The sequence below is a fragment of the Podarcis melisellensis genome (genome assembly GCF_964234715.1).
Source record: "Podarcis melisellensis genome assembly, chromosome: 6".
Taxonomy (NCBI): domain Eukaryota; kingdom Metazoa; phylum Chordata; class Lepidosauria; order Squamata; family Lacertidae; genus Podarcis; species Podarcis melisellensis.
The window spans coordinates 32067348-32080446 of record NC_138538.1 but is presented as its reverse complement, the minus strand read 5'-3'; the positions used below and the strand labels follow the sequence as shown (position 1 = coordinate 32080446).

The window sequence follows — 13099 nt, the reverse complement described above, 5'->3', positions numbered from 1 at the left end:
ATGATCTTTTAACCACATCAAACATATCCAGATCCAATTTCCCAAACTCTTAAACCGACTTGTGTGTATGAAAACCAATTAATCAGTGCAATGTGAATGCCTCAGTCAAGCTCAACAATGGTGCATTTTGAGATGCAAAAGCCCACAGTAGGCAAATACCTGTAACTCCAAGTCCTAACAGCAAATACTTACATCTTCTCAATGAGCTCCTTCTCATCCAAGGCACCAGGCAGATCTCGCTTGTTCCCAAGAACAAGGACCTGAGAAAGAGAAGAGGGTAGATCTCTCAGTCCACAGCTCACATAGGCAGCTCGCATCGACCACTGCATCAGCCAAGGGTGGCTCCATTGGTTATGATGAATAAACCCTATATAGCCATGTTTTTAATAGAACTGACACCCTTGAAGCAAATAATTTCTTTATAATCCAGGGGAACTTCTTCTAAGCATGGAATCAGAAAAGCCACAACAGATGTAACACAAGAGCTTCAAACTACACGGTCAGTTCCTGAATACAAGGAAAACACTGGTGAAATTAAGATCAGCAGGGTTTCAAAAAACAAAAACCTAGCCAAATATGTCAATTACATATTTTCCTATTCTCTAATAAGCTTTTTTTTTGTTGTTGTGCTCAGCTGCAACGTATGTTGAAAAGGACTTCAAATTCTCTGGTGGCAGACGGACTTTGCAGAACAAGGGTATTTTCCCATTTCATGGATGGAATATTAATACAATAGCAAGCACCACTCATTTGGCTCATCCTAGACTTTCTCACCTCAAACTCACATACATTGTACCCTCAAGGACTCACAGCATTAAGATAACAACGGCAAGTGGTGTGTCCTTTATCTCTTCCAAATGGTGCAGTAATAAATTTTCTATATCGCACTCTAAATAGTTTCCCTGTTCTAACCAAACCTTTCATATCTTGGAAAAGAGACATCCCAACGACACTGTCCAGCAGAGCAAAGCATGCAAATACAGAGGAAGGATTTAATCCAGAGTTTGGTCTGGAAGGCTTGCCGATAATCACCCACTGCTAGTTATGATCCAGTACACACTCATATGGATCTGTTTGCTCACTTAGCCTCTCTCCAGAACTGGAGCAACTTACAGGGATGCCCTGGAGCTGTGGCTTATCAAGCAGGTTGTGAAGTTCATTCTTTGAGGCTTCAATCTTCTCCTGGTCTGCAGCATCTACCATGTATCTGGAATGAAATCAACTACATTAGCACTGAGGTCAAGAAGCTACAGGTGCTGTTGCATGGAGTAGCCAAACCTGAGTAAGAGAGCAATCTCCAGAAAGCAAAGTGGGTTATCCTGAATCTTCATTTGAGTCTCAGTCACTGAATATAGTATCCTAACTAACCACTACCTTGCATTAGATTCAATTACTCTCCCCATCCCACAAGTAGGGGGAATTGCAATTCTGAGACCACATACTTTCAGTGTGGCCACCATAATGCTACACATCAGTCAAAATTTGTAGAAATCCTTTTGGTTTGCAAACTTCATATAAACAGGTGAGAGGGCTAGTGTTGGGTTTGGTTTTGTAATTTATGTTGCTATTTTTTGCCTGGGGATGGGGATAGACTGATTTTCACTGAAGAGTGCAAAGCACAAAGAGCAGGTTCATACAGGTGGGATTAAGTTTAAGATTTTTATCAGCCACCTGCCAACATATGTTTAAATTCAAGAGAGCTAGAAGTTGGGGAAGGGGCGGTTGGAGTCTGCTGAAAATATTTTGTTCAAGATACTTGGTTTTGTGTTAGAGAGGCATTCAGCATAACGAAGGGTTTGGATCCTTAGACCCACTGACCATCTATTACCAAATTCCTAAGCCACCATAGGAATAATGCCCTTGCCACTGCCAGTTCTGATTTCTTGTGGCACACAAATTGCTGCTTGTGCCACTACCTTAATGGGCAATCCTTATCCCTGCCCTTTTCCAGAGTGCCTCCAATGCTCAACACAAGAAGCTGTGAGGTGCTCTTGTGCAATGCAACAATTCAGCTGCTCTAACTGCTGGTTGCACAGCAGGAGCTTGGCAAACCGCATCTATGTTAAATTATTCATCGGGCAAAATGTGCTAGGCTGGCTCACCTAGAAAGCCAGCAGGCAGGGAATATGGGACGCGGTGTGCAGATTTCCTACATGGAGTTTTTATGTTATAGTAGATATTGAACAAGCACAGAACATCTGAGAAGCATTCGATAATGTGGAAATCTACAAGGAAATACTTCTGCAACTGAAACAGCATACACAGTACGGGGTTTCTAACTGAGCCCAGCTTGTATTGCCTCTGGTCATTGGCAGTGGCCATCAAGGTAAGCCCAGCTGAGAAGTGCCAAGAATATGGTATGAAGCACGCAGAAGCCCAGATCTAAGGAAATTAAAGAGCCTCTCTTCTGTACATGCTGGTTTCTGCTGAATTATGTAAGCCACCCCTTAAGTGCCATGTACAAGCTATCTGGAAGAAGCACCTATATTTGCTGCTTTTGTTATTTTGCAAAGTGCCATGTATATTGAAGACACTATATACCCCTTTTAACAGTTCTGAAGGGATAAAGGCTTCCCTTCACCCTACAATTGTGTGTATATAGCTTTTGAGGTACACATAATATAGCTTTTAATGCACGCATTTCATGTTTAGAAGACCAAACCCTGCAATCTGGTAAGGTAATTAAATATTCTTACGAATGGGGGCCTCAGAGAGAGAAGATGCTTCTGAAAAATGGAGATCATAAAAGCATTCGACTCTCAAGGAAAGTACCTGCTTCTTGGAGCAGACTTCTTCCTTTTCAAAAATCACCTGTCTATGAATACTAGTCTCCAACTGTCTATACCAACACACGTCTTCTCCAAAACATGGCATAGAAACCAGCTTATAGTCAAGGCTGTGTAGCCTGCGCATGTAGGAGGAATCACAGGTCAGTGGTAGAGCCCATGCTTTGCATGCAGAAGATCGTAGGTTCAAATCTGCGGCACCTCAGCTTAAAGAAAGTTGCTGCTAGTGAGAACAAACAATTCTAGGCTAAATGCACGAACAGCCTGACCTGGTATATGGCAGCTTTCTAAGGAATCCCAAGTGGGTTCTTTTGCTAAAATTAAATATATATTAAAATCTACGGCTTGAATAAATGTTAGAATTTATGAATTTTATTTGGTTGTTTTTCAAACCTCTCTCTACCTCTAGTAGACATGGAGAAAGGAAGAAACAATACAAGGCAATGAAGTCACATTCCCTGACCACTGGAAAGTCAATCCTTTCCAGTCACTCACCAGGCAATCTCCAGATCAGTCTTGTGCCAGTTTCCTACCAAAAATTGCCCTCCACCTGGCTGCTCTTCGCTCCCTGAAGGTGCTATTCTTCAAAACACAATTGGCTCGTTTTTAAAAGGCGTACTTATAATCAGGTGTCTTGCTCTATTTCAGCCCAAGAGAGGAGAGAAGCAGAATGGCTGAAGGTTATTCCGTCCACCCGTACCAGGTACTCAAAGGAATAAAGAGGGTTTCACAAAAAGCAGCACCAGCAGGAACTGAAGAGTCAGCCAAGGACACTGAGATCTTTCAGAGACAGCACAGAAGTCTGCAGCTGTCAATAAAAGGCCCTGCCCTGCCCCACAGCCTACTGACAGTGAGGGTTTGAACTGAACGGCTGCCTGAAGAACCTTCCTCCTCCTGCTGCCTTCCATACAGTTAATCAGATTCCACAAGCAACCCTTTGTGTCAAAAGTGGCCTGATGCAGAAGCGGTGCTTTATTTGCAACTTTATTTGGTACAGTGTAGCTTAAGTGCAGCCATCCAGTGGTTATTTGTGTGTGCAGTAACCCTCAGAGCAGGGGCACTCACTTATGGTTCAAAGGCAGGTAGGATCCAATGGAGTCATTGTGACATTCTATAAGAAATAAAGAATGGATTTATGGAGTTGTAGTTCAACAACATCTGGAGGGCCACAGGTTCCCCGGGCCTGATATAAAGGAACCCAGCCTGTGCTTAGAAGTGAAGGTAGGTAAGAAATCTCTTTACATTTCCAAATGTGATCCAAGAGACAGTGGATATGTCCTGAGGAACAAAGAAGCCTCAAGGTTTGCTAGCTTGATTTCGTTTATCATCTTTGCCTGAGTTTAGCGGACTGATTTGATCCCACCACCACCACACGGCTTCAGAGGAAGCCTAGGACTTGTCTTGAGAGTAGCGCATGGCAATCTCAGAGCATGGAGACAGAAAATCAAGGCAGGGAATACTTACACTATGGCACTGACTCCGCGGCAGTACCGCTCCCACATGCTACGAAAACGAGGCTGGCCCCCAATATCCCAGAGCTGTGGGGAAAGAAGCAGCAAGTTAAAATATGGGTGAGGACTATGATGTGAGAATTTGCAAGCCGAAGCATTCTCCTTAACTCGCACATACTTGGCCCCACTCCCTGCTCTGCACTTTCCCATGTCTTCATTTTATGCATGGTCATCCACAGTCTCTCCACAGCCCACACTCTTTATTATTAAGGAAACCATCTGAAGGGCTACCAGAAGATTTCAGAGAGCCTTGGGTTTCTGAGCAACAATGGCCACATCACAAAAGCATTCTCACACTTACAAATGCTGTAAAGAACCCAAGTATTCAAATTAAAGTATTATGATGAATTAAAATTTACTAGGATTAGCTCCACAAAACTCTTGAGTGATGGAACTGATATCCAAACTAATTAAATAATATTTGCAGTGTTTTCCTGGTCAAAACACATAACTGGAACTGAAGGAGGCTAACAGTCTATTGATATATTTAGAAATCCTGCATTTAACCAGACACACTCTACTGCCACTACTCTGCTTAGGCAATTCCTTTTAGGATTCCCACCAAACATCTACTCCCCTCTCTAACAGGAGCAGAGCTAATCATTCAAATAATACACAAAAACAATAGGGTATCTAGCAATAGTGAGAGAAAGACCACCCAGAAATTCACATCCACAGTTTTAGAAGAAACCCCAGAATAACCTTAACTTATATTGTAAACCACCCTGTGATATATTGTATACTTCCTTGTTTTCCTCAGATGAAGAGCAGTATACAAATTAAACAAGCAAGCACTTCTATATTTTGTCCTCATATGTATCTATAAGCAATCTTTTGATTTAAGAGTGGTTTACAAAGAGTTATAAAAAATACAAAATTAAACACATCATATAAAAACTGAATAAAATATTACAACCAGAAGCAGCAACCAATTTAGTGCTCAAATTGTGCTGGAAAACAGGGCACCATCAATAAAATAAATTCACAAGCTCCACTCCAGCACCATTCAGTCTGAGTTAAACTTTTAGTTTAAAAACTGCAGGTGAGGGAGGTGGGCCTTGTCTCTCCGCAAACTAAATTCCCCAATAATTTGAACATTGAACCAATTTTTAGAAAAACTTATCAGAGCATCCCAAGAGTCCTCTACAAAAGGGTTGGCTCAGCTTGGCACTCAGAAACCAGTCTGGTGTTCTGGAACAGCAGATAGTTTTAAAAAGCTGGTGTTAATTCAACCCCGTCAATCTGCCTGTGCTTCCTTAAACCCCTAAGCTTGCCTGCAGCACTATGTTGCAAATCTAGCAGCACATCTGGCCAAGACATACTGCATCTTACCTTTATAGTAACATTTCCCTTGGTGATCTTCCTCATATTGAAGCCCACTGTTGGGATCATATCTTCATTGAACTGCCCCGACTAGAACAAAATAAAAATAGATCAGTCTTTCATATGGAAGTCTTGGCTGTTTCTGTCTACCGCGTTCCACCTTGGCTAAGCAAGCTCCCCTGAGAGAAGGAAAAGCGATGAGATGTGTTCATTCCTAGAGCAAAAGAAGTACCTATTTAGCGAGTCCTGAAAAGCAGCACACATTTTGAGCACTTTGAATAATGTACCAGAATAATACTTGAGGGTTAATATCAGAAAACATTACAATATTTCTAAACTGCCTTTCATCCTGTAAGATACCAAATATTTTGGAGGGGTTGGAGAGAGAAAGAAACCAGAGGCAGAGACTCTTAAGTAACACCCTCCTGGCTACCACTGAATAAATCATGGTTGGTTCTACACAACCATATGCTTCACTGGTAGTAATCAGCTGTTATATACAGTGGTGCCTCGCAAGACGAAATTAATCCGTTCTGCGAATCTCTTCGTCTTGCAGTTTTTTCGTCTTGCGAAGCACGGCTATTAGCGGCTATTAACGGCTTAGTGGCTATTAACGGCTTAGCGGCTTTAAGAAAAAGGAAACAAACTCGCAAGAACTCGCAAGACGCTTCGTCTTGCGAAGCAAGCCCATAGGGAAAATCGTCTAGCGAAGCGACGCAAAACCCCCGAAAAACCCTTTCGTGTTGCGCGTTTTTCATTTTGCGAGGCATTCGTCTTGCGGGGCACCACTGTATCAGGTATTCACTGAAATACCCATTCACCAAGTGCCTACTTTGTTTACATTTAGGCACCAGGTAAACATTATTCTTTTTGCTTGAGCATTTAGGGTTGACACTTGCCAGATAGATTACAGTTTGCCTTTATGGGGCTTTAGTGCTGCCTTGGGGGCAATATTTGGAAGAAAGCGCAGGATTTTTTTCAATTTTTATTTTTAAAAACAGCTTTGTTGTTAATAGGCAGTGTTTCAACATGTCTGTAATTAAACTGTTTCTCTGCTGATGAAGGTTCAGAGAATTTATGAGGAGGCAGATAACCTTTCGCTGGCAAGCACTGGAAACAAAATGTGCAGGACACACAGACACATCAGTCCTGTTGACTGCACAGACCAGGACAACAGGAAGCATCTTATAGATTGGAAGTGCTGAAACAAATCAAGGGTGCGTGGGTGCAGAGAACGTATAATTTCTCTATTTTGTGCAAGGTTTTCTTCTTCTCCTTCATTGTATAAAGAGAAGTGACAGGGAAGGTGAGATGTATTTCAGGAGGATTAACCTTATTAACGGACAGAGCCAATACTCAGGTTATACTATGAAAGGACATGGGAAATGAGAGTGCTGCTGGCAATGTTTTTTTAAAGAAAAAAGAAAAAGAATGATACTCAAGGGTTGGATAAAGTTACTTTAATGAGAGGTGTTCTTTATGCTAAGAACGCAAGTAGCAATAATGGAAGCTTGCCACCTTGGCCGTACAGTTATCTGCATGTCAATTAATTTGGTCCCCACAGCCCATTCCATATTTGGCTTCTGCTGAGACACAGCCTATAAGACAACTTAATGCAATGTCTGACAAGCTCCCTGGGAACACAACTTGCATGCGCCGGAACACAGGACACGAATTAAGAGCCAACAAGGAATAAGAACTTTCACTTATGACAGACTTGCTTTGTTCAGACAGCAGAAACCCTGAGCTAGCATGTTTTCACCCTTTTCCCCTCAATTTTGTTCTGTTGGCTTACATTTCTATAATAACTGCAGTATGGTACTCTGTGCTTTGCTCCAGCCAAAGTGCCTGCAGGGAATTAACTTTCACATACCCATTGAGCAATTCTTCAGCACTTGCTGAGTCAAAAAGGTCTATTATATATATTCTGGTCTGTTCATTTTTAACACCCAAATTTCAAATTTTACCTGTTTTTTAAAAGAAAGCTTTCTAAACAAACAGCAAGTGTGCTCACAGTATGTTGCAAATAAATACAAAACTAAACACCTGCAATTCCTATAGGAAGCACATAAATATGCACAGGAAGTGTGTGAACCTCAATGAAACATTAAGGGGCAAAATGGCAATGAAGGTGTCCAGTTCAGACATAACCAACCCCCGCTCCCAGAAAGAACACTTTATTTAAGGTTGACAAACTTAGAGCAGAGGAAGCAGAAAAGGGAATGGAAACATCTGCCCTGTGGAAAGGAATTATCTGCCCTACGTACAATGAGTTGCAACATTAGATTTCTCAATGTCACAAGACCTTAGAAATTAATATGTCTGTCAGCAGAGTTCAGCCCACTGCTGCTTTCTTTCAGTGATTTACGGCTTTAAGATTACCAACATTCTTAAACTTCTCTTGCTTTTAATCTGGCCTCCAAAGTTTTACGAGGCTGCGAGTCTCCAGCTCAAATCTAACTGTCAGCAATGAATTTATGTTAACTCTCTGATTAGAAAAACTGAGTGCTTTTAGCCATCAGCTTCTCAAGATATGACACATCAGCAAATCTTCCAAGGTTCCGAGACTCTTCACAAAGATTTTGTGCTTATTCTCCCAGCGTTTCATTTCAAAAGGTATAACCTGATACTTGACGGCTCAAAAACAACAAGCTTCAAAAAAAGGCCAAGCAGTACAATTTTCACCTGGGTTTTAACCAACCATGCTACTCCAGTCCTTGGGCCAAAAGGTCATTGGTGGGATGAGCTCAAGCATTCTCTGTTTCCCTGGTCTATAGCACTTGTGAAATAGGCTATCAAAATTACCTGGAAAATTGCGAGTGGAGTCAAATTTCAATATGCACACATTGTGTATGTTGAGATTCCAGAACAAAGAGATGAACAAGTCATTTAGAGTTATGGGTAACACAAGAGGCTTTGCAGATACTGAGGTGAACATTTGGTTTTAAAGCCTCAAAGAAGTGTGACTCCACAGGTAAACAGAAAGCTTGGTCTGTCCACTGCTGGATCAGACCAAAGGCCCACCTAGTCCAAAACCATGTTTTCACAATAGCCAACCAGATGCCTATGGTAAGCCCACAAATAGGACATCAGCACGACAGCAGTCTCCTGTTCACAATTCCTAGCAACTGGAATTTGTAAGAAAACCAACCCATTTATTATTTGAAGCATACTATTCTACTCACTGGGCACTCAGAATGGCTTCACAGAACACAGATGAAGGACCTATTGGATCAGAGGATGGACAGTGACCAAGTCACAGTTTCACAGAGCTGTTAAAAGAGTGACAACCACGCTCTAGTAAACTCCATTTGGGGTTAACGTATGTGGAGCTATCCTTGAAGACAGTTTGGAGACTGCAGCTGGTTCAAAGGCTCAGCTGCCAGAGTTCTGACAGATTTTCTGTATACACCCAGACTTAAAGATCTGCAGTGGCTACCTTTTCACCACCAAGCCCAATTCAAGGTGCTGGTTTTGATGTATAAGGCTCTGAACCCAATTCCCTGAAGAAGTGCCTCTCCCCATACTGTCCACCCTGTTGGTTACAACATCTCTGAATGAGGTCAGTGAACCTGTGACATGCCAGAGGGTAACCTCAGCACTTACACTCTGGTTTTGGAATAACATTTTCCCAAGGCTTGGCTGGCACCAATACTATCCATTTTCCAGAGTTTCTAGTATGATCCTACAGGACCTGCATTGGGACAGATGGGCGATGTACTGCTTTGTAATCTCCCTGTTTTCATTTACCATACCGTGTTTTGTTGGTTTTTATTTTATTTTAAAAATTGCTATTACCCACCCTGAGATCACTTTCAACAGTAGGGTAGTGAATAAACTGCATAAAGAAAAATAAAAGCCACACTTTTATCAATACAACTTTCGGGGTATTTTTCCTCCCTCAATTTATTGTGACACACAAGGCTTAGAGCCAGAGGTCATGGTGCTCTCATATGACTAAAGAGCAAAAAAGACCCTAGCATTTGTTTTGAAACAACTCATACATGCACAGAGCAACTTTACTGTTTTGCCAAGAAGCGCCTGTTGAAATCTGGAGCAATTTGTTCTGCATGCAGACTATCATACAGATAGCAGAAACGCTGCTTGATAGCAGAAACAACAACTTCTTTTAGCTTGCCAATTAAGCAGTCTTTGTTTTCAGCTACAAATGTAGCAAGAGTACTGGAAACCAGTTCATTCCATGATAGATACGGAGTACAACTGGGTATCCAGATTTGCTGCTCTTCTTTATCTTCATCCCCTTGAAGTTATTTTGAGTGCTAGTTAGTCTATTGAATGATTGTTCAGAATTCAATTATTACTGCTATTAGACAATCTGTCAAATCAGTGAATTTTGTGATGGGTTTTAGTAGCTGTAAACCACTTTGGGAGCCAATGTTGGCTGAAAATTGAGATAGAAACATAATTTATCTAACAAATTATCTAACTTGACCCAATACCCCTTTGCTCAAGAACTTCTTCATATTTTTCATTTGGGAAAACAGGTCTTTGTTTACAAAAACCCACTTGTAGACTTCTGCAACTCTCCCATATTTGGATATGTACATATATATTTAAAAAAAGATCGACAACTTGCTTATTAATAGAAACAGTGAGACCAGCAACACAATGCTGTTGTGCCCCTCTATCCCTTAAGACTGCTCTATTCACGGCTCCAGCCAGTCTGGAAAAGGATCCTTTGAGTGCTTTTCAGATCCAGGGGAGGGTTCCTGAAAACCTGTCACCTCCTATTTAGTTAAGAAAGGGGCAATATTTTCAGATAAGTGTCCATCTGGTCTCATATCTTTATAATATTTATATAGTATTTTCTGACACTGACTCAATACTTGAAATACTGTAGTAAGGTTCAGTTCTTAAACTTTCCAGTGGCTTCCTGGGGTGGGCGTATGTTTGTGTAAAAGTATTACGCCCATCAACTTCCCTGTCTAATAGTTCAGGATTGTTTCTGCACCCTAAGCAAGGGTTTGAACTTCAGCTGACATGCAAGATAGTAAAGATTAATAATGATGCCTGGATCACAAAAAACCTTTTGAATATCAATGCAGAATAATTCACAATTCAAATGACAAATGGTAGCTATGTTTAAGAGCATGGCAACTAATTTATAAGTAAAGTGCAGTGTCAGGGATAAGGGAAAAACACAGGGCATTTTTTCTTTACATGGTTAATATGCATTACCCAACAGAGATGTGCTCAGCTTGAGTGCATGCGCTCATAATTGGTCATCCTTATTGGATAAATGAGATCAGGCCAATCTCGTTTGACAAATTCACCGCAACCTGCTGAGTCACACTCAGTTCAAGCACACCACTGAGCATTTGGCACCCCTGAAAATATAAAAGGTATTTCCTACAAAAACGGAAAGCACAAAACATATGGGGGGAAAAACCCCACTGTGGTGCACAGCTTCATACTGCACACAAGTAGCTGAAAAAAGAGAAGCAAAACTATGCTAAGGAAAGATTATACGTCTTTGAAGAAACACTTGCCAATATGTTTTCATAAGCCAAGGCTTTTAAAAAAGCAACAAAGAAAGGCCTACAAATACTGGACAGCACAATCCAGAATAGCAAGTGTGATTGGAAGGGAGAGCACACTGTGTGGCTGTTTTTGAAAAACAAGGCCTTGTGAACTCCAACAAAGATATACCCTTCTAGGATTTTAATCTGGAAGAAATCCCAGCCTTAGAGGCACTACCTGTTTAGACTATTCTCAACTGTTAGTGGTTCCCCACTCCCACCCCAAGGATTCTGGAGAAGATAGTCTGTGATAATACTTAAATCCTTATCTTCCCTCACAAAACTATGGTTTCCCAGGAGTCCCTGAGGCACAGGAATGATGCCTAAGTCACTCTCAGTCTCTGGTGTAGATTTATGTTCTAGAGGTTTAATGCTAAACAATGCAGAACTAAGTTAGCCCCATTCTCCAAATGCTTTTAACAAATATGACCTCTTATCCCCACCGCATAGGCAGGTAAGTTCATTTGGAAGGAGATGCACAACATTAAACAAACTCACACTAAAACATACTGTAAGAGACAGGCCTTAAGCTGGTGCCTGAAAGTGGCAATTTATTTTGTGAAGAATGCACAAGTTTCAACCACAGGTGTTGCTGTGGTCTAAACCACAGAGCCTAGGGCTTGCCGATCAGAAGGTTGGTGGTTCAAATCCCCGCAACGGCGTGAGCTCCCATTGTTTGGTCCCAGCTCCTGCCCACCTAGCAGTTCGAAAGCACGTCAAAATGCAAGTAGATAAATAGGTGCCGCTCTGGCAGGAAGGTAAATGGCGTTTCTGTATGCTGCTCTGGTTCGCCAAAAGCGGCTTAGTCATGCTGGCCACATGACCTGGAAAAACTGTCTGTGGACAAACATCAGCTCCCTCGGCCTATAGAGCGAGATGAGCGCCGCAACCCCAGAGTCGTCCGTGACTGGACCTAACAATCAGGGGTACCTTTACCTTTTATATTCTTTAGAGATGTTTTTGGTATATTCTACCGAAAGGTTCGGGACAACAAGCATCTTCATATCATGGTCAAAACATGCTGGACATCATCTACAAAATAGACCACTACTTTGGGTGTACTTTTATGATGTGTTTGATAGGTTTCCCTCAAACTTTACAATGTTACATCTATTTCTGCAAATAATAAGAGCTCTGATTCTGTATTAGTGTAGCTACTGGTCCCAATACAGTGGTGCCCCGCAAGACGAACGCCTCGCAAGACGAAAAACCCGCTAGACGAAAGGGTTTTCTGTTTTGGAGGCGCTTCGCAAAACGAATTCCCCTATGGGGTTGCTTCGCAAGACGAAAAAAATCTTGCATCCCCCCCGCGGGTTTTTTTCGCTTTTTTCGCCCTTTTCTTAAGCCGCTAAGCCGCTTATCAGCTGTTCCGCTGATAAGCCGCTTAACAGCTGATCGCTGGAAGCCGCTTGACAGCTGTAGCGCTAATCTGCTAAGCTGTCAATGGGCTTGCTTCGCAAGACGAAAAAACCGCTATACGAAGAGCCTCACGGAACAGATTAATTTCGTCTTGCGAGGCACCACTGTACTTCCTTCTTTCCCAATAGTTCCTCTTTATTTTTGCTTAAACATAGTGTTGTTGTTTTAAAATATGATTTTCTGAAGCTAGAAATAGTTTACACACATGAACCAAAGCTGAGAAAGTTAAGAGTTTAGAACTACAGTATATAGCATAAAAAGGGAGTGTGAATGTGCATGCTGAAATCAGTGAAGCAAACTGGGTTCCTAGCATTTTGTGCACACTAGGGCTGGATGATACATCAATATAATCATCCAAAACCAGTTTGAAGTCTGTATCATGATACTAATGACCTGGCAATATATCACGAAATCAGTGTGTGTGTGTGTGTGTGTTGTGCAAAAACAACGAAGTGAGGAAATTGTGAAACCAGCCAATGTTTTTACATAGCTCCATCCTTATTTCAGACATGGTGATATA

General features: G+C 41.6%; 1 protein-coding gene across 1 annotated transcript in view; it reads right to left on the bottom strand.

The window, feature by feature from the left end:
• Positions 1-13099, bottom strand: part of ARL8A (ARF like GTPase 8A) — a 37679-nt gene that overhangs the window by 7098 nt on the left and 17482 nt on the right. Inside the window, exons 2-5 of the mRNA XM_081914488.1 lie at positions 5630-5710; positions 4251-4324; positions 1114-1207; positions 193-260 (exon numbers count right to left, since the gene is read on the bottom strand). Of these exons, the coding sequence (XP_081770614.1) occupies positions 193-260; positions 1114-1207; positions 4251-4324; positions 5630-5710 (317 nt within the window). The remainder of the gene's footprint in view (positions 1-192; positions 261-1113; positions 1208-4250; positions 4325-5629; positions 5711-13099) is intronic.